At 46.3% G+C, this 27,439-nt stretch overlaps 1 protein-coding gene across 1 annotated transcript; it reads left to right on the forward strand.

The window, feature by feature from the left end:
- Nucleotides 1–251: 251 nt before the first annotated feature.
- On the forward strand, nucleotides 252–25,414 carry VPS35 (VPS35 retromer complex component). The gene is made up of 17 exons (XM_048515849.1): nucleotides 252–332; nucleotides 4,561–4,659; nucleotides 5,366–5,462; nucleotides 7,453–7,576; nucleotides 8,102–8,284; nucleotides 8,469–8,682; nucleotides 10,457–10,540; nucleotides 10,915–11,024; nucleotides 12,018–12,114; nucleotides 13,601–13,749; nucleotides 14,686–14,893; nucleotides 15,788–15,943; nucleotides 19,647–19,769; nucleotides 19,881–20,060; nucleotides 21,586–21,825; nucleotides 22,786–22,929; nucleotides 24,392–25,414. The coding sequence occupies exons 1-17, from the start codon at nucleotides 330–332 to the stop codon at nucleotides 24,569–24,571; spliced, it is 2,391 nt and encodes a 796-aa protein (XP_048371806.1). The 5' UTR covers nucleotides 252–329; the 3' UTR covers nucleotides 24,572–25,414.
- The last annotated feature ends 2,025 nt before the right edge of the window (nucleotides 25,415–27,439 follow it).

The following is a 27,439-nucleotide window of genomic DNA, read 5'->3' on the forward strand; positions in this document are numbered from 1 at the left end:
CCCTCTCCGAACGTCGAGACATCCTCTCCCCCCGCTCTTCCCTGTTCTGGAACGCGACGCGCAATCGCAGGAGAGAAGGGAGGGGCTGGCTGCGTCAGCAGGTGGGGGGGAGGCGAGGCAAACCGGCTTCTTTTGCTGCCTATTGGTCTGTCTCTGAGTCAATCGAGGCTCACGGCGCCCGCTGGCCAATGAGCGAGGTGCAGGAGACAGGAGGAGGCGGGCGTTTGAGGAGGGGCGTCACATGACAGTGGGGGAGGGCTGCGAAGGCGTCCGTCAAAGGTGGAGGCAGGGGTGGGTTCTGCAGGCTTTGCAGGGTGCGACGGACCATCATGGTGAGTGAGAGTGAAAGGCAGTTGTGGGGAGGGGAGGGTCCCTTGGGTGGGGGTCTCATCCTGCTAGGAGGGGCTGGTTTTGGAGGAAGCTTCTGGTCAAGGGAGGGTTTTGGCCTTCCTGTTGCTGAAGCAGTGGGGGAGGGGAGGGGTCGCCCAGGTGTGGCCCCCTTGCAAGCAGACCATATGCTTGTCAAAGTCCCCTGATCCCCTTGGGGCTTGCTTGTGAGTAGATGTAAAGCCCACTGAATCTACTGGGGCTTGCTTATGGCTCAGTGCTTGCCGGATCGAGGCTGCCACCTGTGCTTAGCCCTCGAATCAGGATCAGGATCGCTTTGTGAGTAAGGGACCGTGTAACAGCTAGCTCACTGTTTATTTGGACCCTGCCTTCCTTCCCCAATGGGGATCCAAAGCAGGTTATGCCATTCTGTTCTAGCCTCACAACAGCCCTGTGAGGTAGGCTAGCCTGAGCGCCCCCCCTCCCCCCCCCAGTGAGTTCCTGTGGCATGACTGGGGATTTGAACCTGGCTCTTCCAGGTCCAAGTTTGACACTTTAACCTCTTTACCCCCCCTGGCGTTCTCTTGGGCGATGAGGTGGTGAGTAAAGTTCTGAAAACTTTAATCTGCCAGTACCCATCTTTTATTGTGACTGATTCGTATGCCACAATATAATGTGAGCTTTTGCACCACTCAGAATGCTGGGCTGGGTGACAAACAGGGCAGTCCTGCGTGTAGTCACTTTGGTATGAGCCCTTTGAAATGAATGATCTTAAACGACAGTAGCTCCCCTTAGGTTTGCAGTAAAAGAGTTGTGGTATAACATGCCATTGTAGGATGTTTTGGTTGGTTTTAATTGAAAGAGGTAATGTTGCTAGAATGTCTGGAATTTTTCCAGGGACCCATATGGTTCTATAATTTTGCTGTTGTCAAAACACTACAGTCCTTGGGCATGTGTGTAACATAGCGCGGTGGTAATAGTGGGATTGTTTGTGAATAAATATACAGAAGTCATGCTGTCCAACTGTGTTCTGGTGCATCATACTTACAGCGCAGTAATTCTTATTGTCTACAGTGATGCTTACTGCCACAGATGCAGGCGAAACGTTAGGAACAAGATCTACCAGACCACGGCCACACAGCCCGGAAAGCCCACAACAACCAATTACTATTATTATTTATTACTCTTACTGTCCGGCCCCTCCCTTTTCAGACTCGAGACAGCGTACGACAACAATAATACGATAAACTTTAAATCATACAAGTATATAAAACATATAAATATCGCAATAATAAATACGATCGCCAAATAGCAATTAAGTCCAGATCATCTTGGATTGGGATGTACACATCACGACTGATTAATAATTGATAATTAGATTGAAGCTACTGAACTTTTGTTATTTTTTTCCCTAGAAGAAAAGGAAAAACAACTTTTAACAAGCTTCTTGCCATAAATGGTTACTTGCAATTGTCGCTAAAGGAGCCGTTCATTCAAAATAGTAAAAAGAAAGTGTCTGAACCAAATGCTGAAATCTCAGGGTTCAGAATAACCTTTGTTGCATAGTATCTGTACATCCCCCATACCTCGAGGTATATTTTTGAGATAGATATTCATTTGGAATAAGGTACTTTGGAAGCCCATATTGGCTGCAAACTGTAATAGATCATTGGCAGAATATTTGCGTACGTGCATACTTCATTTATACCCTGACTTTCATCCCAGCGGGATGCAAAGGTCTTGCATTGTTCTCCTTTTCTCTATTTCATCCTCCCAGGAGCCCTGTGAGGTAGGCTAGGCTGAGTGTGTGACTTGCCCAGGCACACTCAGGACTCTTCTGTGGCAGAGTGGGGATTTAAACCTGGCTTTCCCAGATCCTAGCCTGGGTGTTCTAATCACCATACCCTACTGGCTCTGTCCCATTACACAACATTGGGTGTCTCCCATATCTTATGCATGTAAATTAATGTATCAAATAAATAAAATTAAGTAAATAAAATTTAAGAAGCCAGTTCCTGATATGGGATCACCCTCTGATGTGACCAAGAAGTGGAATCTAGGATTCAGGTCGGGGATTGGTTTTGTTCCCTGGTGTCTGTAGAGTAGACCAAACCAGAGTTCACGTCTGCTGAAGTGTTGGCCTAAAGTACACCCATAAGCATATTCCTTTGTGAAAGATAGAATCATAGAGTTGGAAGAGACCCCAAGAATCATAGAGTTGGAAAAAACCCCAAGGGCCATCAAGTCCAACCCCCGCCATGCAGGAACACACAATCAAAGCACTCCTGACAGATGGCCATCCAGCCTCTCTTTAAAAACCTCCAAAGAAGGAGACTCCATCATACTCCGAGGTAGTGCATTCCACTGTCGAGCAGCCCTGACTGTCAGGAAGTTTTTCCTGATGATTAGGTGAAATCTCTTTTGCTTCACCTTGGACCCATTACTCCTGGTCTGAGTCTCTGGAGCAGCAGAAATCAAGCTTGCTCCTTCACCAACATGATATCCCTTCAAATGTCTAAACAGGGCTATCATGTCACCTCTTAACCTTCTCTTCACCAAACTAAACATCCCCAGCTCCCTAAGTCTCTCCTCGTAGGGGCATGGATTCCAGACCTTTTATTATTTTAGTTGCCCACCCCTGGCCCCTTTCCAGCTTGTCAGTATCCTTCTTGAATTGCGGTTCCCAGACTGTACACAAACTGTTCACAGATGTGGCTGTACCTATTCCCTTCATGTAAATTCAAAGCGTCAGAGTGATGGAATTGTGCTATCATGTAATATTGAGGATATGGACTATGGATATTTTAGCTGGGGCTGCTGATCGTTTTTGAATTACATTTTTCAACAATCCTAAAAACTTGCCGTGCTGGATTAGGTCGGGGTGGGGCTCTCACCAACATGAATATGAAGTCAGCAACGCCCTCCTAATTGGGCCCAATGTTTGAACAATCGCTCTGTGTGTGACTGTTACATTCTGGATTTCCATGCCCGGGAGCCAAGCGCGGGTTTGCCAATTGGATGTCCCCTTTCATGGGCACCTTTCATGTCCCCTTTCACGGCACCAGTTTGGAGGAGGGTACAACTGTCATTTAGATTTTGCCCATCTAAACATTTATACATGTTCTAACAAATTTTACATGTAATTCTGCTCAAAAATGGTACGATCTGAGCATGTGACGTTTGTGCTAAAACAAGGTTCAGTCTGGTTGCAACACAAAAGTCTGTGTGGTGGTCGCCCTCATGCTGTGTACTCTCAAGAAAGCCTAAGCAGTATTTGCCTGTGTGCAAAATGGCCCTATGCCTAGCATTTCTGTCCAGGAGTAAACCGCTACTAGAGTCACACGTGTGGGATGTATGAATATTGGGGATGTTGGTATATGACTATGTTGTGGCTGGTGTGTGCCATCCTCCGCACGGTTTTCATTGCTTCTAACTTAACAGGCTGCTTCTTCTGGCTTTTGGCAGCTTTTCCAACTGGTCTCACTCCATTTCCCCCCTGCTTCCAGTGTGGCTTTTACCCGGTCTCACAGTCTCCGGCGTCTGGTGGTCCGAAAGAGTCCTTTTCTCTCTTAGTGGAAAAGCTAGTAGAATCCAACATTTTCCAGATGTGATTTTTGGGAGCAGAGATTGATAGTGGCAAGGGAAATGGGGAGGGGGGGGCAGAGCAAAGCCCTCTCTTGCCATTGGGGAAGCCCTGGCGTAGGTCCCTTCCACACGTGCAGAATAATGCACTTTCAGTCTACTTTCACAACTGTTTGCAAGTGGATTTTGCTATTCCGCACAGCCTCAAAGTGCATTGAAAGTGGATTGAAAGTGCATTATTCTGCATGTGCGGAAGAGGTCTTAGTCCTACAGCAGTGGTGGCGAACCTTTGGCACTCCAGATGTTAAGGACTACAATTCCCATCAACCCCTGCCAGCATGGCCAATTGGTGGAATTGGCCATGCTTGGAGGGGCTGATGGGAATTGTAGTCCTTAACAACTGGAGTGCCAAAGGTTCGCCACCACTGTCCTACAGCATCTGCTTGGCTTACAAGAGGTCCCAGGTTCAGTCTACAGGTAACACACTAGGTGAGGTGAAAGGCCTCTCTACCTGAAGAGCCTCTGCCAATCAGGGTGGACAGTACTGAACTTGGTAGACCAAAGACTCGGCAGGAGGCAGCTTTACACGTCCATTTTTGACAACTGTGTGAAATCAGCCTGCCTTCCCCCCCCCCCCCCTTCTTTCCGCAGCCGACCACACAGCAGTCCCCGCAAGATGAGCAGGAGAAACTCCTGGATGAAGCTATTCAGGCCGTTAAAGTCCAGTCTTTCCAGATGAAACGATGCTTGGTAAGAACTCTGCAAAGAGGAATGGAGTTTAGTTTTCCAACTTTTCTCACCCGTTTGGATCCACTATGTCTGTTCGCACAGGTCTTGTTTGAAACTGGTCCTAATTCTGCTGCTGGCAGCCCCAGTGGAGTAGCCAGGAGGGCTTGGTTTCTGTGGTGCCAGCTTCCCCCCCAAAAAAAACAGTTCTAACCCATCTTTCCTTATCAATCCATTTCTACACAGGTGAGCCAGCATGGTGTAGTGCAGGGGTCTCCAACCTGCGGCTCTCCAGATATTCATGGACTACAAATCCCAATTGGCCATTCTGGCAGGGGCTGATGGGAATTGTAGTCCATGAACATCTGGAGAGCCGCAGGTTGCAGACCCCTGGTTCAGAGCAGGTGGAGCCCCTCGGGGATAGGGCGGTATAAAAATCTAATAAATAAATACATAAAATAAATAATCGACCCTGGTTTTAAGTTTGTGTTTAACTGCATAAGTTATTGCTGTAAATGGTCCCCCAGTGCCTTTTTGAAATGGTGGCCCCGATGCTGTGTAAAATTAAATGGCAGGGCATGCTAGAGGGGTTGACGAAGAGGCGGTTTGAACAAAAAAGAAACGGGACTTCTGAATGACACTCAAGGTCTGCTCAGAAGCTAACAACAGAATTCTGTGCTTGTGGAAAGGAAAAGACGGGGTGATATTTTGGTCTTGATCTTGTTTGTAGGATAAAAGCAAGTTGATGGATGCTCTGAAGCATGCCTCCAACATGCTGGGCGAGTTACGGACTTCCTTGTTGTCCCCAAAGAGCTATTACGAACTCTGTATCCTCTGGACGCTGGTGGGTACGCTGACAGTGACGCTTACTTTGTTTAAAACATTTTTCTTCCGTCTTTGTATCCGATCAGAGTCCGGAAGGTGGCAAATGTAGAAACCTCAAACATTCCAGCTGTTAAACATACAGTTAAAATGATAAAATAGTTCAGTTAAAAACACATCAACAAACAACATTGAAGGGTACCCCAGATGAAGTAAATCTAATCTGGAGAACCAGGTTTGATTCCCCACTCCTCCAGAGGCGTATCTGGTGAACCAGATGTGTTTTCGCACTCCTGCATTCCTTCTGGGTGACCTTGGGCTAGTCACAGTTCTGTCTGATTGGCCATGCTGGCAGGGGCTGATGGGATTTGTAGCCCATGAACATCTGGAGAGCCACAGGTTGCAGACCCCTGATCTAAACAGACTGCATCTCAGAGCCATGGTTAAGTAAAAACGTGAATGATTCTGGCTTGTTGCTGAAGGCAGTTGTGTTCTCTCTCTCCCTGTCTCTCTCTCCCTGTCTCACAAGAAGAACTGCACATTCTCTGTGGGGAGGGAGGAATGAAGAACTCCTCTGAGCTGTATCATAAGCCAGGATCATGCTTATATTTGTGTACCCAAAGCACAAAAGAATTGGACAATATAAAGGCTAAATATACAGCAAACCCAATATGCCCAAATAAACAAAAGCTGTGTCTACCATGCAGATATAATTTCTTATGGCATAATTGTACTATTGTTACAAGCTAAACATAACAAACAATTATAAACAATTGTTTATTGTATTTGGCTTGTAACACTAATGATAGCATCATTATAAGAAATTACATCTTTATTGTTAATAGGTTTTGTTTACTTGGTCATATTATGTTTGTTGACCTGAAGTTTGTTTCAGTTCAATCATCTTTATTAGGCATTTGCAAAACAAGAAGGGGGAAAAATATCAAATCATAATACAAGGTTAAGCTTAGCAAAACATTAGGTATTATTCCTAACCGCACAAGACTTTAGAAAGAAATTTAGCTACGACTTCAGATCTCTCGACTTCAGTGCTATTAAGTTCAGTTTGTTGAGGTGTCTGAATGCTGTCCAGATAGAGCCAGGAAGCCACCCCTGGTGTTACTTGGGGTTGAGATAATGGGGTTTGAGTAGAATCTGTTCAGCTGGTGGGAAGGACTTTTTGGGATTCTGTCTGGGCAAGTCAAGGAGAGGAACCTGAATGGCCTGCTGCCAGCGCGGATCTTGCAGGCCCACACTTTATCTGGAGTTTCAAAACAATATCATGGCTGAATGTTTCAACTGAGTGTTGATGACGAGGGGCTGACAAGACTCCTACAGAGTGTCTCTTGCAGCGAAGCTGACAGCCAACGGCCCGAAGGGCTAGCCCTTTTCTTCCCCACACCCGCTGTTCCTCTGGCAGCAGTCCCAGCTACAGTGGGCCCAACCCGGATCCAAAATTGTGGTATTAAATCAGAAGGTCCTTCCATTCCACCCTCCGGTCTGTAAAGAACTTTTCTCTCTGTTTTTCTCAACAGGCTCAGTTTCATTCTGTCCCGTTATCCCCTTAGACAATGGCGTACTGCTAATGGGGACATGGGGTATCCCATGTCCCTGGGCACATGCTGTTTTGTCATGTGGGGGGGCGCTGAGTCCCGCCCCCCTGCAGGCTGGCTTCTGCCCTCCCCAGCCACCCCCGATCCCCACCTTCCCCTGGCCTCCCCACTGGCTCCTGTAAGTGGGGCATGGGGAGGTGGGCGGGGGGAGGGGCACGGGGAGGTGATCATGCCCCGGAGCGCCATTTAGCCCAGTACGCCACTGCCTGTAGACTGACTCTTCTCCTGTGGTCTCTGAAATCTCACCTTTTGTTCCTGGCTGTTCACGTCACCTGTTTTGAATTTTCCAGTCTTCTGGAATGTTTCTGTTCCTACTTGACATCTCTGGGCAGCCCCCAAGTGTTCCTCTAGCCACGTGTTAACCCTTAACTGAAAGCAACAGATATGGCCATTTCCGATGAGCTCCACTACATGGAAGTATACCTGACGGAAGAGTTTGCCAAAGGGCGGAAAGTGGCGGATCTCTATGAGCTGGTGCAGTACGCCGGGAACATCATACCACGCCTGTGAGTAAAGCGTCGTCTGGTAGAGAGCCTTGACTCTGTGACTCTTGGTTGTGAGGGAAGATTGTGGGTTTGTGTTCATGGTGCTTTATGTTACCTGCTTGAGCATGTTTAGGGGAAACATTTGTTGTCGCTGGACTATGCAATCCTGTGCACTGCTCCAGTGCAGAGAGCCATCGTGGTGTTGTGGTTAAGAGCATTCTAATCTGGATTCTAATCTGGAGGATTAGAGGTGGATTCTAATCTGGAGAACTGGGTTTGATTCCCCACTCCTCCAGGGTTAGCCACTGTGGAGAACTACAGGGGGCTGCAGTCCTGATCCATTATGACTGCTCTTACAAAAGCCTATATCTTACTTAGTCCCAGATCTGAGAAGTGGAGGATTCTGGGTATGGAAGGAATTGTGCGCTGAAGATGCTGCAAAGGATTCTCTTGTGCGACTTTATTGCTAAACGTTATGGATTGTGCTTTCCTGGTTTTAGTGGAATGTTCTCTTTTTTGAAGTCACTTCCTCTTTGATCTTTCCAGCTATTTACTGATAACCGTTGGGGTTGTCTATGTGAAGTCCTTCCCTCAGTCCAGGAAGGACATTTTAAAAGACTTGGTGGAAATGTGCCGCGGAGTCCAGCATCCGCTGCGAGGTCTTTTTCTCCGCAACTACCTTCTTCAGTGCACGCGGAATATCTTGCCTGATGACGGAGAGCAAACAGAGTAAGAGAAACTGTTTTGGTAAATCCTTCCTCCCGAGAGCTCGGCTGATTGTTTTCTCATTACGCCCTCTCAATGACCCTGTGAGGTGGGTTGGGCTGAGACGAGGCAGCATCACTCAAAGAGCTTGCTCTCATGTCCTTTTTCAATGGGTTTGAAACCCTTGTTTTCTTCTGTTGACTCACAGTGAAGAAACCACCGGGGACATCAGCGATTCCATGGACTTCGTCCTGCTGAACTTTGCGGAGATGAACAAGCTCTGGGTGCGCATGCAGCACCAAGGACACAGTCGGGACCGAGAGAAGAGAGAACGAGAGAGGCAGGAGCTAAGAATCCTGGTGGGAACCAACTTGGTCCGTCTCAGCCAGCTGGAGGGAGTCAACGTAGAAAGATATAAGCAGGTGAGAGAAAGAAGGGCCCTTTTTTGCATCTTGGTACCCCCTCCCCCCCCCCAAATGTCTATCTTGTGTTACTAGAATCATAACGTTGGAAGAGACCCCAAGGGCCATCAAGTCCAACCCCCTGCAATGCAGGAACACATAATTAAAGCACTCCTGACAGATGGCCGTCCAGCCTCTGTTTAAAAACCTCCAAAGCAGAAACAAGGAGATATAAAAGGACCGCACCAGTCACAGGAGATGAAAAATAAGGCCGAGGTCGATGGTGCAAAATGCTTAGCTATATTTTATTACTCAGAAAAAAAATCCCCTTATAGAGATTTGTATTGTGTTGATCCTGCTACCTTATGACCATGAAGTTTAAAAAGTTAATTTTCTTGTCATCTGTGTGAAGGTTGGATTTAATGTTTTCATCTTATGTGTCCAGCCACATGTAAAATTCCAGTAGACTTCTGTGGTCACCTTTCTGTAATAAAAAGATATACTATAGATATCAGCACCATTTGGAAATGCAACTATAAAAAGGGTTATTAGCAGAATAAATAAACTTATCTTCAGAAGTACCCATATATAAATTGGCAACTTCTGCTGCCGTTGAGGATCTCGCTGTGATGCTTTTAATTTGCGCGGCATAATTTATCATTGAATGAAACAAAAGTTGTTTAAGAGCACTGTGTCAGCTACAGATAACAAAAAATGAATTGGGCAATTCCTATTATTTCTCTTTTCATGGTTTCTTCTATGATAGATGATGCTTCTCTCTCCGAGAAATGTTAGTGTCGAGTGAAACAATATCCAATGTTACCGAAAGGATTTCCCTGTTTAAATTAGATGTACTTCCCAGTTAATAAAACCAGTAGTGTCTCTGATGTACGATGCCATTAAGGATGCGAATGGTATGAGGAAAAAGTCAATATATTTAGATTAAGGGTCCAGGATAGACTTACAACCAGAGATAAAAAGTGTACCTGGAGGAAGAAAAAGGTTTTATGTATTTTTGGTTTTTAAATTAAAACACTAGCCAGTTTTTATATGAGTAATAAATTATTTTTACCAATTTTGCACTAGTGGCCTTGGTCTGATTTTGGGCTTGCTCCTTTTTTCTCCAGGAAGAAAAAAGGATGATAAGGTATAGGGGAGGAAAAAGTAAAACAAAAATACCACTACTTGAAAATCCTCATCTTGGGTACTTTAATTCTGGATAGAACAAACACAAATATAAAACCAGTATTTAGATCCTTATTGGAGTGTGCATGAGAATCATATGGTCTCATGGTTTTTATGCTTCTGGGCTTTATTGGTTGTGAATATTAATTCTGATGCGGTTTTAATGTTTTAGGAGCAGCAGTGGCGTAGGAGGTTAAGAGCTTGTGTATCTAATCTGGAGGAACTGGGTTTGATTCCCAGCTCTGCCGCCTGAGCTGTGGAGGCTTATCTGGGGAATTCAGATTAGCCTGTACACTCCCACACACGCCAGCTGGGTGACCTTGGGCTAGTCACAGCTTCTCTGAGCTCTCTCAGCCCCACCTACCTCACAGGGTGTTTGTTGGGAGGGGGGAAGGGCAAGGAGATTGTGAGCCCCTTTGAGTCTCCTGCAGGAGAGAAAGGGGGGATATAAATCCAAACTCTTCTTCTTCTTCTTTCCCCCTTGTTCTAATTGTGTGGGCTGCCTCTTCAGAGGTCCGCTTGAAGCCTCTAAAATCTCTCAAATAAGCAAGTGACTGCTATGGGAAAGGAGAATGGGAAACGAATACGTCTCTTTTCTCCCTGTTCCCAGATCGTCTTGCCTGGTATATTGGAGCAGGTAGTAAACTGCAGGGATGCGCTAGCTCAAGAATACCTCATGGAGTGTATCATACAGGTAGGTGCACTGGTAGCTTGACTTGTTCGCTGTTGTCATAAGTAGCGTGTTGCATCGTTTATTTATTTATTACATTTATATCCCGCCATATCTCTGCAACTCAAGACTGCTTACAATAAAACAATCAAATAAGCACTAGAAAAAATAATTGTTTAAAACCGCATAAATACATAAGCTATAAAAACAGATACACAGATGGCGCAAAAACAACCCACTAGGGGAGCACAAAAACACCAGAATGCACATGCCACATTTTATTTATAATATTTTTATAATTATAAACCTCCACCGTTTTACTTACTTATAGCGGCGTATGGTAGATTCAGACAGGAAGACGGATCCAACAAACCGCTGACTGTTTTTGCTATCTCTAGGTTTTCCCGGATGAATTTCACCTCCAAACCTTGAATCCTTTCCTCCGAGCATGTGCAGAGTTGCACCAAAATGTGAATGTCAAAAACATTATCATTGCATTAATCGACAGGTGAGTACACACTCAGTTTCGAAGAGGATGTCTTTGCCAGGCGCCTGTCTCTCCTGATGCTTTATCTGTCAACGAATGGGGGCACCCCTGAACCAAACTTTACCAAACTTGGCTGGTATCATCAGGAGTGTCTTCTGAGGGTACCCTGAAATTTTGGTGCTACTAGCATAAAAACTGCGCCCCCTGCTGGCCGGCAAAATAAAAACACACACAAAAATTTTAATGACCCGCATATAAGTCGAGGGGAGCTTTTTCAGCATTAAAAATGTGCTGAAAAATTCGACTTATACATGAGTATATACGGTAATTGATTTGTACCAGGAAGCCGATCCAAAGACATCCCAAAAACATAGAGAGCAAATGATTAATTTTTAAAGAACACTAGCGGCTTGATGGCCCATCCCAGTCAATCAAAAATCTATTGATAAATATTTAAAAGATTGGGATCCACTGCTGAAATACATGATAAAAGAGAAAAATGGTGACGTAGTTCCAAGTTTAGGTCAAAGTTAAAATGTATATAAGTATAACAGAAATTTGTCTTTAAGCTTTGAATGAAGTAAAGAAAGAAAGAAGGATGGATATATAAAATTAGGAATTAATTTGAGATTTAAGTTTAAGATTGTAATAATGAGGAAGCAAAATATTTGTTAAATTAGAATACGGATGAAATGGAAACTATGTAATTTATGTTTTTATAATTTTGAAATTAATAAAGATTTATACTAGATAGCCCATCCCAGCCTGATGTTGCCAGAGCTTGGGAGGTAAAACAGAGTCAGTACTTGATGGGAGACCCCCAAGGAAGACCAGAGTCGCTATGCAGAGGTAGGCAGTGGCAAACCACCTCTGCTCCTCTCAGGCCTTGAATACCACGTGGTCTTTGGGTCGCTATGAGTTGACAGCACACGATTACTGTTTTTAAAAAGCACAGTGGAACTAAAACTTAGCCCTTTTCTGCATTTGTGTGACATGTCTTTTCTCTGGCTTCAGGCTCGCATTGTTTGCTCATCGAGAAGATGGACCAGGGATCCCCGCTGATATCAAACTGTTTGACATTTTCTCCCAACAGGTGGCCACTGTCATACAGGTAAGTCCACTGCCGGTTCATTCCACGAAGAGCGGCTCAGATCCTGGATTTATTCCAGCTCTCTTAATATAACAGGTTATTTGTGGGTGACTTTATGTTGGAGGCTGATTTGCCGGACTTAGTGTGACTCTAAACACACCTTTGCAGAGGTTTGGATTGTGTGAGGAAGGGGTATCAGTTCTCTTTATCAAATACTGCAGATACCTCATGGCAACTTTGAATATTATTATTAGATTTATCCCTTACCCTTCCCTAAAAGTCTCAGGGCGGCTTCTGTCATTCTAAAAACCATACATAAAACATAAGTTCTGAAAAATACACAAAACATTATCAATACTTAAAATTACAATTACACACTGTTCAATTTAAAAAATATTCCAGCATGGGAACTCCCGTAGGCCCACAATTCAATTTAATTCTATGCATGGATTCTTCCCGTTCATTATTATTTGATGACATGGACTCCCAATAGAAGAATCAAGAAATATAAATTGAAGTGGAGAAGAGAGAGAAAGAACATGCTCTTTTGTTTTAATAAATATAGTGAAAAAACCAACAAGTTTTATTTCTCTATGGACTGCCTTAAATCTCAGCTCCCTTTTTTAGAAGAAAAAGAAGAGTTTGGATTTATATCCCCTCCTTTCTCTCCTGTAAGGAGAATCAAAGGGGCTTACAATCTCCTTTCCCTTCCCCACCCAATAATAAACACCCTGTGAGGTGGGTGGGGCTGAGAGAGCTCCAAAAAGCTGTGACTAGCCCAAGGTCACCCAGCTGGCATGTGTAGGAGTGCACAGGCTAATCTAGTTCCCCAGATAAGTTTCCACAGCTCAAGTGGCAGTGCGGGGAATCAAACCCGGTTCTCCAGATTAGAGTGTACCTGCTCTTAACCACTACGACATTGCTGCTCCCCTTTAGGTGGATATGTGAAGGGAAAATCACCTGGGAAGTCTTACAGTGAAAACTTGGGGAGGAGAGAAACTGAGGCTTGGTGTGAATTGCACCCTAATCTGCATTCCTATGAGGAGTGGCTTAGGGAGTTGGGTATGTTTAGTTTGGAGAAGAGAAGGTTAGGGGTTGACACGATAGCCATCTTTAAATATTTGAGGGAATGTTATGTTGAAGAGGGAGCAAGCTTGTTTTCTGCTCCAGAGACTAGGACAAGGAGTAATGGATTTAAGGTGCAGGAAAAGAGATTCCACCAAAACATTAGAAAGAACTTCCTGACAGTAAGGGCTGTTTGACAGTGGAATATGCTGCCTTGAAGGATGGTGAAGCCTCCTTCTTCGGAGGTTTCTAAACAGAGACTGGATGGGCCATCTGTCAGGCGTGCTTTGATTGTGTCTTCCTGCATGGCAGGGGAATTGTGCTTGATGGCCCTTGGGGTCTCTTCCAACTGTATGATTCTGTGATTCTTTCGAGTGTAAATTGTGAGGGTTAGGGTCCCTTGTTAATTGCTTGTCTCCTTCTGCACTGGTTCATATTTCAGTCCAGGCAAGACATGCCTTCGGAAGACGTGGTGTCCTTGCAAGTTTCTCTCATTAATCTGGCCATGAAGTGCTACCCAGATCGTGTCGACTATGTGGACAAAGTCCTGGAGACGACAGTGGAAATCTTCAATAAGCTTAATCTGGAACAGTAAGTGGCTGTTTTCTTTGACATGTCTAGTCCAACAGTATCCCCTGGGAGTGTAGACAGCAAGGCTGCATCTTGAATTTTGGGATGAGTAGACAGCACCTTTGAGAAATGCTGTTTTCATATGCACTGAGGGCCAACAGAGCTGACGGAAGCACGGTGTGTATTTTGTGTTCTCTTCCCCCCCTACCATGATGATTCTCTGATCTCAACAAACAATGAAATGTTCTCTGCACTGTTTGACCTTGACAAGGAGCCGCAGGAGTGTCTGCATTGCAGGAATTGTGGGAAATATTCTGTTTCTGATATCTGCTCCATACATTTATTCCAGTGGTGGCGAACCTACGGCACGGGTGCCCGAGGTGGCACTCAGAGCCCTCTCTGTGGGCACGTGCAAAAAGAGTCGCCCCCCCCGCCCTCCACATCTAGGCTGGCCTGGGCCGCTGGGCTCGATTATTAGCATTAAATCTAAGACCTAGTTTTGGGGAAGCAGTGTAGGTAACCCTGTTAAGCGCTGTTAAACCCCACTGATTTTCATGCGACGAACTAAAGCGCTATCCTTTACCTGAGAGTAAGCTTGATTGCTGGCAATGGGGCTTGCTTCTGAGTAAACCCTCCTAGGGTCGTGATTCACCTGTTGGAAGAGTTGCATGGTTGCTTCAAAACAAAGCCACCGACTACCACCAAGCTTACTCCCAAGTAATGCACGCCTCAGAGCTGACCGTTTTTTCTAAACTAAAACCTCAGTATTCGGGCCAAATTGCCGTGTTGGCACTTTGCGATAAATAAGTGGGTTTTGGGTTGCAATTTGGGCACTCGGTCTCGAGAAGGTTCGCCATCACTGATTTATTCCATGCTTCCTCGGAGGCAAACTATTTAGGGGAATGGACCTGTGTCAATCCATGACCTCTTTTCTGACTCGCCTTCTTGTGCCTTTAGCATCGCGACCAGCAGTGCCGTTTCAAAGGAGCTGACCCGGCTCTTGAAGATTCCTGTTGATACTTACAACAACGCCCTGACCGTCTTGAAGCTGAAACATTTCCACCCCCTTTTTGAGTATTTCGACTACGAGTCTAGGAAGAGCATGAGTTGTTACGTGCTTAGCAATGTGCTAGATTACAACACGGAGATTGTCTCCCAGGACCAGGTAAGGAAACGGCACAAGCCAACTGCTAGTGCCCAAACTTTTTGAGTCGCGGAGCACTTCCGAGAAGAGAAATTTGCCATGGAGCACTATTGTTGTACGTTCTTGGCTGTTTTTGTCTAACAGTATTTTTCAAGTTGGTAGTCTTTCATCGTTTATATAGCAAAAGCTCACGTCATTTTTCAAGTTCTAAATAGTTTCAACTTTGATCTGAGCTTAATTTGTCCCATTGAAAGTTATTGAAATTGGAACTTCAAATATTTTCTCAGGCCTTTTCCAACTAGCCAGCTGGATTGTCTGAACGACATCTTTTCAGTCTCTGGGGGGAAAGGGAAGCAGGGACGGCGGGAAGAATAAATAATTTCACTGCTGTAATTTTAAATTGTGTTAAAATTGTTTAAAATGTTAATTTTAGATGTGGATTTATATTTTTAATTTGTGGAATGTCTGAATTGTGATTGTGACTCACTTTGGGATGTGTTCGTCTGAAATGGAAGGACAGCTGGCTGGTGGCATTTGCCTTTCAATAGCTGTTCAGGTGGGTGGTTCTGGGACGACTTCGGCCCATGTGGGGTTGAGCAGATTGCGTGGCCAGATTTACCCTTACACCTGGCAAATTGGGGCTGCGCCAGGTGTAACATTTCTGACCTGTTTGTGTATACATGGGGTGATTGCTGATCCTTCCCATTCCTGCATCTTACCTCCTTTCAGCCGAGCTGCTTGTCTCCACTTTCCAACTCAGATGCTTTTTTTACCATCCAAGAGAGGCGGGTAATACCTTTCTGAACAGATTCAGTTTTCTGCTGCCTTTTCACAGTTAGACTGTTGTCTTCTGGGAGCTCTGATTCAGAGCCGTTGTTCTTTCAAACCTGACGTAACCTTATCTGCCTTCTGTAGGTGGATTCCATCATGAACCTGGTATCCACGCTGATCCAGGACCAGCCGGATCAGCCTGCTGAAGACCCGGATCCCGAGGACTTTGCCGACGAGCAGGGCCTGGTGGGCAGGTTCATTCACCTTCTTCGCTCCGACGATCCCGATCAACAGTACATGGTGTGGATGCTTTGTTGCGCCTTTGACAAATCCAATGCATAATTCTCTGCCAATGCGATCAGAAGCACATTGCATATTTTGTGTGTCTCAACATGTACTGAGCAGGGACAGGACTAGACATGTTGCAGAAGATTCATCATCTAGAGTTCACTTCGTTCATATTCACTGCTGGAGATAGGCGGAAGAGAATTGATTGCTTTAAAAGGGGCTTGGACAGATTTATGGAGGAGAAGGCGATCTATGGCTACCAAGCTTGGTCCTTGGTAGCAGCAGTGGCGTAGGAGGTTAAGAGCTCGTGTATCTAATCTGGAGGAACCAGGTTTGATTCCCAGCTCTGCCGCCCGAGCTGTGGAGGCTTATCTGGGGAATTCAGATTAGCCTGTACACTCCCACACACGCCAGCTGGGTGACCTTGGGCTAGTCACAGCTTCTTGGAGCTCTCTCAGCCCCACCCACCTCACAGTGTGTTTGTTGTGAGGGGGGAAGGGCAAGGAGATTGTCAGCCCCTTTAAGTCTCCTGCAGGAGAGAAAGGGGGGATATAAATCCAAACTCCTCTTCCTCCTCCTCCTCCTCCTCCTCCTCCTCTTCTTCTCCTCCTCCTCCCCTCCCCTCCTCCTCCTCCTCCTCCTTCTTGATGTGAGATTGCAAATGCCTTAGCAGACCAGGTGCTCGGGAGCAGCAGCAGCAGCAGAAGGCCATTGCTTTCACCTCCTGCATGTGAGCTCCCAAAGGCACCTGGTGGGCCACTGCAGTAGCAGAGTTCTGGACTAGATGGACTCTGGTCTGATCCAGCAGGTTCTTTCTTATGTTCTGAATCTTTTTTTCTGAGCGGTGATCATTCTCTCTTTCTTAAATTTAGCTATGGATCATCTCTCTCTCGCACACACACTTTTGCAATTAAAATAATCCCAACGGGTGGGTCTGTTTGAACATTTATCATGTGGCTCACATTTCCTTATTATGAGGAGAGGTATCGGTTTCCGACCCCGGTCCGCAGTTGATAATTTTATAAGTGCGTCATTTGAGAGCGGTTAACGTCACTAATCTAGTTACTTCCCAGCTCGGCAGTAGCCGCTCCTTTTTTATTATTATTTTTTTTGCAGGTCAGATAGAGTGTCCATCATTCACCAGAGCCTGGCAGTAAATTTCCAAGCTTAGTTGTAGTGCTTAGTTGTATGTCTTGCACATTTCACACACTCAAAAGACAAGTAGCAGCGGATGCAGGGAAAACATGAGACATTGTCTGCATGTTAGGTCCTGGACCGAAGATCAATTCGCGGACTCTGGATATGAAATCTGAAGCCTTTATTGGATTGGCAACAGGCACTCAGTTTCAGAAAGCCAGTTCTGGGGAATCTGGCTTTCAACAGTAATATTTATCTATTGCTGTCCCCCTGCCCTCCCCCCTCCCTTCTTCTCACAGATTGTGGGAACAACAGGTGTGAAAGACTTTGTTTTCGAAAGCAAGTATCTCACGGCCATTGTGATAGTCTCCTGTTGGGCTGCGCTCACCACCTCCATCCCTCCATCCTCCCTTCTGGAGCCCCAACAGGGGTGCACTACTTATCTACATTACTAAGCGCATTGAATACAGAAAAAAAGGCCCATTAACTTTTGACAGGTGTAGATACATAGGTCAAAATTCGCAATCTTGGGCCTTTCCCCGATGGGTTGCCTGGTGCCTTGTGGTCTGAGAACGGAGTGGGCAGGTGTCACTCCTAACACCGCAAGATTTCCAACTTGCATCACCACCTTGGACACTTTGTACAATAGTATCCGTGGATTCTGGTGAATTACTAACTTTGCAGTCTGTGCTGATCTAGTACGGACAACCAGCGTGGTGCGGTGGTTAAAAGCAGGTGGATTCTAATCTGGAGAACTGGGTTTGATTCCCCACTCCTCCACCTGAGTGGCAGAGGCTTATCTAGTGAACCAGATGTGTTTCAGCACTCCTACATTCCTGCTGGGTGAGCTTGGGCCAGTCACAGTTCTTGGGAACTCTCTCAGCCCCACCTACCTCACAAGGTGTCTGTTGTGGGGAGAGGAAGGGAAAGGAGCTTGTAAACCACTTTTGAGACTCCTTACAGGAGAGAAAGGTGGGGTATAAATCCAAACTCTTCTCTTCTTCGTTGGAAGAACAGTGATCTAAAAGTGCCTGAGATTTTATTGGATTATTTAGTTATTGAATGACGGTTTAAATTGACGATTCTGGTTTGGAATGTCAACTCGCACTGTGTGGACTCCCCTTATGAGCTGCCTTGGGTTACCTTTCTGAGGGGGGGGGGGGCGTCAAGTAGGGAGAGAAGCACATTTATCAGCAGAAAATGCTGCTTTTAAAACCACTTCCTGCTGACAGCCCGTACATCTCCTCCTTCCAGCTGCCTGACTTAATGAATAGAGGAAATGAAGAGGTTTAATATGACTCGCTGAGTAGTAATCATCAGCGTTTCCTGAAATTGTAAGAACGGTGAAATTCTTCATGACTATCTTTCTTCCTTTGAAAAGAGTGACTAAAAAAAAAATCCCAATAACTTTCAATTACCACTTAAGAAACATATGAAGTGTAAAAAAGTGGGATTTTATTGTGAAAGGTGCCAGCTGTAGAGCTCCTGAAAACGGGGGGAACTACTTCTCCCATCCTTGGTTTGCTGGTTCTTCCATATTCAACTCCACTTATTGTTGAAAAATAAGAGATAAAAAAGGGAAGAGAAAATAAAGGAAAAGACTGACAATGAGAAAAGCAAAGAAAATGGGGAAGCTGTTTCTAAGAAGCTCACACTGCTGATTCTGGATTTTTCCAGAACCAATGGGTCTAAAATCTAGATCTAGGGAGAGCCAGCGTGGTATAGTGGTTAAGAGCAGGTGCAGTCTAATCTGGAGAACCAGGTTTGATTCCCTGCTCTGCCACTTGAGCTGTGGAGGCTTATCTGGTGAACTGGATTAGCTTGTGCACCACATGCCAGCTGGGTGATCTTGGGCTAGTCACAGTTCTTCTGAGTTCTCTCGACCACACCCACCTCGCAGGGTGTTTGTTGGGGGTGGGAAGGGAAAGGAGTTTGTCAGCCCCTTTGAGTCTCCTTACAGGAGAGAAAGCGGGGATGTAAATCCAACTCTTCTTCTTTCCAAGTCACCTGTCAGATTTAAGGTCCCCAATATCCGGGGAAGCCGGAGCTAAGAAAACGTGCTCTATAGCTGGCTAAATAGTCCCTATCAATGGTGTGTAGTCTGGGAGCACTCAGAGGCTCAACTAGAATGTTGAGCCCCCTTCCCTTTCTTTGTAACATCAGTAGACCCTGCCGTCCCCCCCCTTTTTTTTCTTAAGGGGCTTAGGTTGCGGGACGCCATCTATTGTGCTTTGTAATTAGAACGCAGTGTTTTAATGGGGTTTAGTTTTAAATTGTACAGAGCCATATTTAATTTCTTTTTGGTTGTTTGTTGATTTTATCCTGTGCTCTGTCTGTATACTTTGTGTTTACCGCCCTGAGCCCTTCAGGGGAGGGCCGTATACAAATGCAATCAATCAATCAATAATAATAATAATAATAATGATGAAACTCTGTTCCATCAGAAGTCCTCTTCCATATCTCCCTCTCTTGATTTGCATTTTTTAACATGTAGTGCTGGTTCTTCCTCTCCCTTGAAATGTTCCACGTCCCTCCCGGCCTGGCCTGTTCCAACGTGCGGACCTTTCTCTCGTTTCAGATCTTAAACACCGCTCGGAAGCACTTCGGAGCCGGGGGGAACCAGCGCATCCGTTTCACGCTGCCGCCTTTGGTCTTCGTGGCCTACCAGCTTGCGTTCCGCTATAAGGAGAACTCCAAAGTGGTGAGGGCTCGAGCCGAGGTGGATGCCGGGTGTAGTTTTCACCACTGGTCCTATTGAAGAAGAAAAAGAAGTTTTTCTTTTCAGCCTCCTTGTTTCTTTCTCTTTGTTTAGGATGACAAATGGGAGAAGAAATGCCAGAAGATCTTTTCCTTTGCCCATCAGACAATCAGCGCTTTGATCAAAGCCGAGCTGGCGGAGCTGCCTTTGCGGCTTTTCCTGCAGGGGGCGCTCGCTGCCGGGGAGATCGGGTTTGAGAACCACGAGACGGTGGCCTACGAATTCATGTCCCAGGTGGGAGATCCACAGTTCGTAGCTTCTAAAAAACCAAGCAGAAAACTCTGTAAAAATCTTAGTTCAACAGGTGCGCCCATTCAAGCCTCCCTGTTTCAGCTGCAAGTTGGAATGCGGGTGCCCTGTTGAACATGAAATGCTATTTCTTGGATATAAAATGGGCAGCATTGTGAGTTGGAGCTTTCTGCTCCGTCTCTCACGAAACCTAAGTAGACTTTGTACCATTCTTCTGGGGCAAGATCTTTGTGCCACAACCTGCACTTTTCTCCTTGTATGTTACGGTGATGGAAGGTGCTGTCAGGTCATAGCCGACTTACAGTGACCCCATTGGGCTTTCAAGGCAAGAGACATTCAGAAGTGGTTTGCCATGGCCTGCTTCTGTGTAGCAGCCCTGGACTTCCTTGGTGGTCTCCTATCCAAGTGCTAACCATGGCTGAACCTGCCTACCTTCCGAGGTCTGATGAGATTGGGTTTACCTGGACCATCCGGGCTACCTGGTCTCATCACGTGCGGATGAGCAAACAAATACATGTGGGCTAGCGTGGTGTAGTGGTTAAGAGCAGGTGGATTCTAATCTGGAGAACAGAGTTTGATTCCCCACTCCTCCACCTGAGTGGCCGAGGCTTATCTGGTGAACCAGATGTGTTTCCGCACTCCTGCATTCCTGCTGGGTGACCTTGGGCTAGTCACAGTTCTCACTGAACTCTCTCAGCCCCATCTACCTCACAGGGTGTCTGTTGTGGGGAGAGGAAGGGAAAGGAGCTGGTGAGCCACCTTGAGCCTCGTTACAGGAGAGAAAGGTGGGGTATAAATCCAACCTCTTCTTCTTATGGGGTGAGTGCACACTGGGCGATTCCGCACATGAGTAAAATAGGTTCGACCCAGTTCCCTGAGATGGGTACTGACCTAGGTTGAAGCTATTGTTGTTCCCCACTGCAACCAGCTCAGAGGGCGGAATCATCCTGTGCCCCTTCGCCGCTCTGTTCCGATTGGCTACTGTTCTACGGCCATGTTCCGTCTATCCCCACACACGTTATTAAAAAAACTGCCACAGGAATGGAGGGACGAAGGTGGCGTTTTGTGATTGGCCAGCTGTACGCATGCCTGAAACACTCAGCTGTGATTGGCTGAATGGGGGACTCCTGGCACCAGAGATTCCGCGCTTTACTGGAATTGAGCTGAGTTCGAGCGTGGTTCCCTGAAAAAGTAGTAGTTCCCAACCGGAGTCGGAAATTTGACCGTTACACGGGGCGAAGCTGGTACAAAACCACGTCGATCCCAGTGGTTGTGCGGAGCACTTAGGTCGAACGCAGCTCGAACTTAGGTCGATAACACAAGTGCGGAATCGACCACTGTCCGTTTGGTGACTGTTGCAAGCCTGTCCTTCTTTGATGGTGCACAGATAACTTAAAAGACCGATTAAGCACGGCTCAAGGGTCTTTTTTTTTTTTGCAGAAGGGAAAACGGCAGTCGGAACTCTCTACTTAACCCCCTCCCCCCAACTCTTGCCTCTTGTCCAAATCAGGCGTTCTCTCTGTACGAAGATGAAATCAGCGATTCCAAAGCCCAGCTGGCCGCAATCACCTTGATAATTGGGACGTTTGAGCGGATGAAGTGCTTCGGCGAGGAGAATCATGAGCCTCTGAGGACGCAGTGCGCTTTGGCCGCCTCCAAGCTGCTGAAGAAGCCGGATCAGTGCCGGGCCGTCAGCACCTGCGCTCACCTCTTCTGGTCTGGCCGGAACACGGATAAGAACGGGGAAGAGGTGAGAGGCGACTTCAAGAAGGAGCTTTCTGGTTTTGCGGTGATTTTTTGTCTGGGCGGGGTGGCCTATTGAGATGCAAATGGAAACCACTTGGACCATCGTCCCCTGCTCACATATTTGGGATAGGTTTTGCGGGCAGTAGCTAGCTTGACCTCTGAGTCATTCTGTGTAGGTGGAGAGCCCTGAAGGGTGCTATCTGCGACTCAAGCCTTCTCCTGTATATCTTGTTTCATCCTGTACGGAATCCTGCCTTGTTAATTAAATTCACATATTAGCAAAAGACCCAGAAAGATCATTTTCAGTGTTCAGATACATTTATGGAGTCTTAGCAGGGGAGGAGACGGTGTTTCTTTGTGTCTCGTGAGTTTTTGCAAGTACCCCCTTTGGGCTTTTACGTTTGGGAGTACAAAACGTTGTGCCGTGTTATATGTTTGTGTTCTTTTTATAAATCGTTATTAATCTACCGTTTGGAACGTTGTAGGCGTTTTATAGGTGGCGTTCTAAATATTACAGTTAGAGGTTTTATTGGGTTTGAACTGGTTTTAATTGTTTTAGCTGTTGTCACCTGCCTTGAGCCCTTTAAGGTAGGGCAGGATAAAAATATGAAAAATAAAGAAAATAATGCATACTTTTAAAAAAGTCTTGGTAGCCTAAGGAGGCAGAAAACCGCAAAGAAAACCTTTTTCACTGTCATGTCGCAGCTGACTTATGGCGCCCCCTGATGGAGTTTTCAAGGCAGGAGATGCTCAGGGTGGTTTGCCATTGCCTGCCTCCGCATCATGACCCTGGTGTTCCTTGGAGGTTTACCATCCAAATATTTGCCAGGGTTGAGGCTGCAGAGTGTGCCTGAGGTCCCCCAGCAAGTTTCTCGGGTTCACTAAGTGTTAAGGAGGAGCTTGGTTAGCACATTGATGTGGAAGTGGCGACCCAACCAGCCTTTCTTTCGTCTTGCTGCCTTAGCTGCACGGCGGGAAGAGAGTCATGGAGTGCTTGAAGAAGGCACTGAAAATTGCCAACCAGTGCATGGACCCCTCCCTCCAAGTCCAGCTCTTCATCGAGATCCTGAACAGATATGTCTACTTTTATGAAAAGGAAAACGACGCAGTAAGTGATGTCATGTTTCTGAGGCTCCATGTTTCTAACGCTCCAAACTCAAGGTGCGCAGGTGCCTGCCGCCTCTTTCCTATGAAGTGGTGTGAGACAGAGGCAAGGGGGGAATGCACCCGGTGCACTGGTGTGTCCTCCGCCCCGTAACCCCCCCCCACGCCCCTGGAACCCCTGCCACCCCCTCACAGGGGCGCGTGCCCGGTGCATCGCGCACCACCCTCCCCCTTGGGTCTAGGCCTCTGGTGTAAGAACAGTAGGTGCATACTGGGAGGGGGGTGGGGAAGGGCCCTGCTCCCCAAAGATGGAGGTAAAGTCCGCCCAGTTACCCTTCTCTGTATATGGCTGAGCCTGGCTCCTCTTTCCCCCGGCCACGCCCCAAGTAACACTCAGCAACTCTTTGCCCAACCTTCAGCACACCGGGGCTTTTCCCAGTGGCCTTAATGGTCAGTCCACTGTTGGCATAGAGGAGAGTTGAAGCAGAGGTGTGCTGCTGTGGGAGGATGAGGGCGGAGGGAAGCTGCTTGGTGGGGAGGAGAAGGGGGTCAGGGATGGAGTGTTGCAAACTCTTCTCTGAAATCACAGGGTTGGAAACGTCTGAGGTCAGGGTTTGCAAAGTGGGAAAAGGTTAGGTAGAATTTTCCCTTTGTTCCTCCCTTGTGCCAAATAGCTTCCATGCGGCATGCATGATGTTCATTGAGATTCCGTTGCCTCTGTTTGCACATAAAAATCAGGCAGGCTTCAGATGGTATTGGGATGCTGTTCCTTTTGGAGGAAAATTGAGTTCTGTCGGCAAGCTGACCTTTTTCTCTGGTAACTTCTGCCAGGAACAACAACAACAACTCCTCCTCCTCCTCTTCCTCCTCCTCCTCCTCCTCTTCTCCTCCTCTCCTTTTCCTTCTCCTCCTATTCTTCCTTCTCTTCCTCCTTCTGTTGTGGGGGCAGAGATCCTTTGAACATGGCTCAGAAGCACCTGGATAGTTCCATTTGGTGGTTAATTGTTATGCTTCTCTAAGCATAAATGTGCTGCATACCTTGTTAGCCACAAAAATTAATCTCGGCAAAGCTCCAATTCCAACGAAAGCCTGTTCTCCCTGCGAATACACTAAGAGCTAGCATGATGTATTGGTTAAGAGCAGTTTAATCTGGAGAAACAGGTTTGATTCCCCACTTGTCCACATGAGAGGCGGATTCTGATTTGATGAACTAGGTTTGTTTCCCCACTCCTACACATGAAGCCTGGGTGGTCACAACCCTCTGAGAACTCTCTCAGCCCCTTCCTCACGAGGTGTCTTTGACGGGGAGAGGAAGGGAAGGTGATTGTAAACTGCTTTGACACTCCTCGCACTTGAGAAAAGCGGGGTATAAATCCAAACTCTTCTTGAAAGCTCTCTTTCTCTTTCTGTAGGTTGTCATAAGTATCTCTGCCTAATTTCCCCCCTTCTGCGTTCTGTGCGTTTAGGTGACAATTCAGGTTTTGAATCAGCTCATTCAAAAGATCCGCGAAGATCTTCCGAACCTGGAATCCACCGAGGAGACGGAGCAAATCAACAAACACTTTCACAACACCCTGGAGCATTTGCGATTGCGGAGAGAGTCGCCGGAGTCAGAAGGGCCCATCTACGAAGGGCTGGTCATTTAGGAGAAGCGAGAGCCCGCGCAAACACTGTCCTGCTTACCTTTCTCATTTATACACAGTACATGATTTTTTTCCCCTCTCTCTTACGCTAGAATTCATAGATTGTGCCTTTCAGAAGTGCCAATTTAGGCTGCCCGGTTGCTTTCCCGCCCCCGCTGCTGTGCGACTCATTCATTGATGCACTTCCAAATTCTGCTTCTCCCGAAATGTTCCGGCAGTTTGGACCCGTGGCTTGATTGACGTCAAAATTAGCATGACCGAAGTCCTTCTGACGGGACCCTTCCCTTTCCGTCTTCTGCAATCTGATTGACGTCTTACCAGTTCTGTTGCTCTGTTTATTTTTTTTTCTCCTCTTAACACCTAATCTGGCTTTCTAATTTCAAGTGTTCTAGATGTGTATTTGGTTTATTTTTACAGATTTCCCCCCCTCCCCCATTCCCCCAATTTTCCTGTATGTGGGATTCAGCTTTTTCTTTTTAAAAATGCAGCTCAAGGTAATGTCCAGTCTTTTCCACACTCCCCCCCCCCCTCCCAAAATATATCAATGCATGTTTTTGGAATCGAAACAAACTTCTCAAAAGCCAGAAGCTATATTTTGCATATGGAGACTCTGTGACATTCGGTGAGAGCCACTATGTTGCACAGGGCATTATTTATCGAGATGATAACTTTTGTTTTCACATAGTATTAAGAAAAAGTAATAGATGAATTGTTGTCTGTATAGTTATATGTATAACCCTCATGACTGTAAAATTGGCCGGGGGGGAAGGGGAGGGAAAGAATGCATTACACAGTTCTATCATGAATTTTCACCGGTGAAAACATTAAAAAGTTGCTATTAACGAGTGATGCTGTCTGTCTTTCGGTATTGTTTGTACCTGACACATCCATCAGCCTATGAAATCGCATTATAACAAGACTCATCATTGGTGTGTTAAGCCCCATATGGTCTGCTGTGTTTACCAGCTAGGGATGTAGAAGAGGAGTTTGGATTTATACCCCACCTTTCTCTCCTGTAAGGAGACTCAAGGGGGCTTACAAGCTCCTTTCCTTCCTCTCCCCACAAACAGACACCTTGTGAGAGGTTGGTGGGGCTGAGAGAGTTTGAGAGAACGATCTTCAGCCCAAGGTCAATGTAGGAGTGTGGAAACACATCTGGTTTACCAGATAAGCCTCTGTTACTCAGATGGAGGGGTGGGGAATCAAACCAATTTCTCTTAACCACTATACCACACTGGCTCTCCAGAGTTGGTTTTCCACTCTGTTTGTCCCTTTACATCTATTACTCAGAGATACGCTGCCTCTGTAGAAGAAGAAAAGAATTTGGATTTATGCCCCACTTTTCGCAGCCGGTCTCCAATCTATCTCTTCTATTGTAGACCAACTTGGCTTCCCTATGAACCTATAGTGATCAGTATTGTCACCAATGAATGTGAGTCCGATTCCTTCAGGGTTGATCAGAGAGAAAGACCTTTTGTTTTGTATAGAGTTCCTGTCCCATCTGCTCGGACCCAATAGGATAATTATCGAAGCTACTCTGCTATGGACCGCTTCCTCCTGTGAAGTTTTCTAACCCCTCTAGTATCCAGGTGTCCACTGCTGCTGCTATGGAGTAATCAAAGTTTTGTGTGAACATTGTGTGTGTGTGGGTGTACTTTTGATTAGCTATTTAGATCTTTATTGAATTGCTTTGCAGGGCCGCTCTGACTGGAGTAAATAGCTAGAAGTTTAATTGTGGTTCCTTCCTAATGCTCAATGGCTGCAATTGGCAGACTTTTTAAAAAATGGCTAACAAATACTGTTCGTTACGAACCAACTTTATTTTCGCAGGAAGGGGTGTGTGTGTCATGCTGATAATGCTTATCGGCGGTTTACAGCAGATGTCTTGCTTTCAGACTGCCTGTGTGTGCTGCTTTATGATGGAACTCCATTCATTTTTAATTGTACTCTGCCTAGAAAGCCCTCAAGGTGACCCCAATACATTAAAATAATGCAAAGCCTCCAAACCAACAAGACAAAATGAATAGAAAAAAGCAGCCGGCTTGATGAGAAACCAAGTAATGGGCGAATGCTTGGAAGGATAAAAGCACTGTGAACTGGAGCTGCAGAGGTGATAGATTTGATATGCTCTTTGAATTTGGGCAGAGGGGGAATTCCATGCATGGGCTACCATCATGGAGAACGTTCTAGGACCGTGGTGGCGAACCTTTGGCACTCCAGATGTTATGGACTACAATTCCCATCAGCCCCTGCCAGCATGGCCAATTGGCCATGCTGACAGGGGCTGATGGGATTTGTAGTCCATAACAACTGGAGTGCCAAAGGTTCGCCACCACTGTTCCAGGACCTAGGTCTAGTTACCACCAGCCTCACCTTAGCAGGTAGAATAAGGACCTTTCGCACAGAAGAAGAGGAGGAGGAGTGCCAAAGGTTCGCCACCACTGTTCCAGGACCTAGGTCTAGTTACCACCAGCCTCACCTTAGCAGGTAGATAAGGACCTTTCGTTTGAAGACATAGGAAGGGAGGAGAGGGAGCCAAAGGTTCGCCACCACTGTTCCAGGACCTAGGTCTAGTTACCACCAGCCTCACCTTAGCAGGTAGATAAGGACCTTTCGCACAGAAGAAGAGGAGGAGGAGTTTGGATGTATACCCCACATTTTCCACCATAAGGAGGAAGAAGAAGAGTTTGGATTTATATCCCACCTTTCTCTCCTGTAAGGAGACTCAAGGGGGCTTACAAGCTCCTGTCCCTTCCTCTCCCCACAACAGACACCTTGTGAGGCAGGTGGGGCTGAGAGAGTTCAGAGAGTACTGTGACTAGTCTAAGGACACCCAGCAGGAATGTAGGAGGGCGCAAACACATCTGCTTC

Source organism: Sphaerodactylus townsendi, linkage group LG14, assembly GCF_021028975.2.
Source record: "Sphaerodactylus townsendi isolate TG3544 linkage group LG14, MPM_Stown_v2.3, whole genome shotgun sequence".
In the NCBI taxonomy this organism is placed as follows: domain Eukaryota; kingdom Metazoa; phylum Chordata; class Lepidosauria; order Squamata; family Sphaerodactylidae; genus Sphaerodactylus; species Sphaerodactylus townsendi.

Excerpts from the sequence above, each read along its gene's own strand:
- VPS35 (XM_048515849.1), top strand. Across the intron at positions 5,463-7,452 it reads AAAGAGCTATTACGAACTCT|ATATGGCCATTTCCGATGAG; the intron begins GTATCCTCTGGA and ends TGAAAGCAACAG. Across the intron at positions 19,770-19,880 it reads ATAAGGAGAACTCCAAAGTG|GATGACAAATGGGAGAAGAA; the intron begins GTGAGGGCTCGA and ends CTCTTTGTTTAG.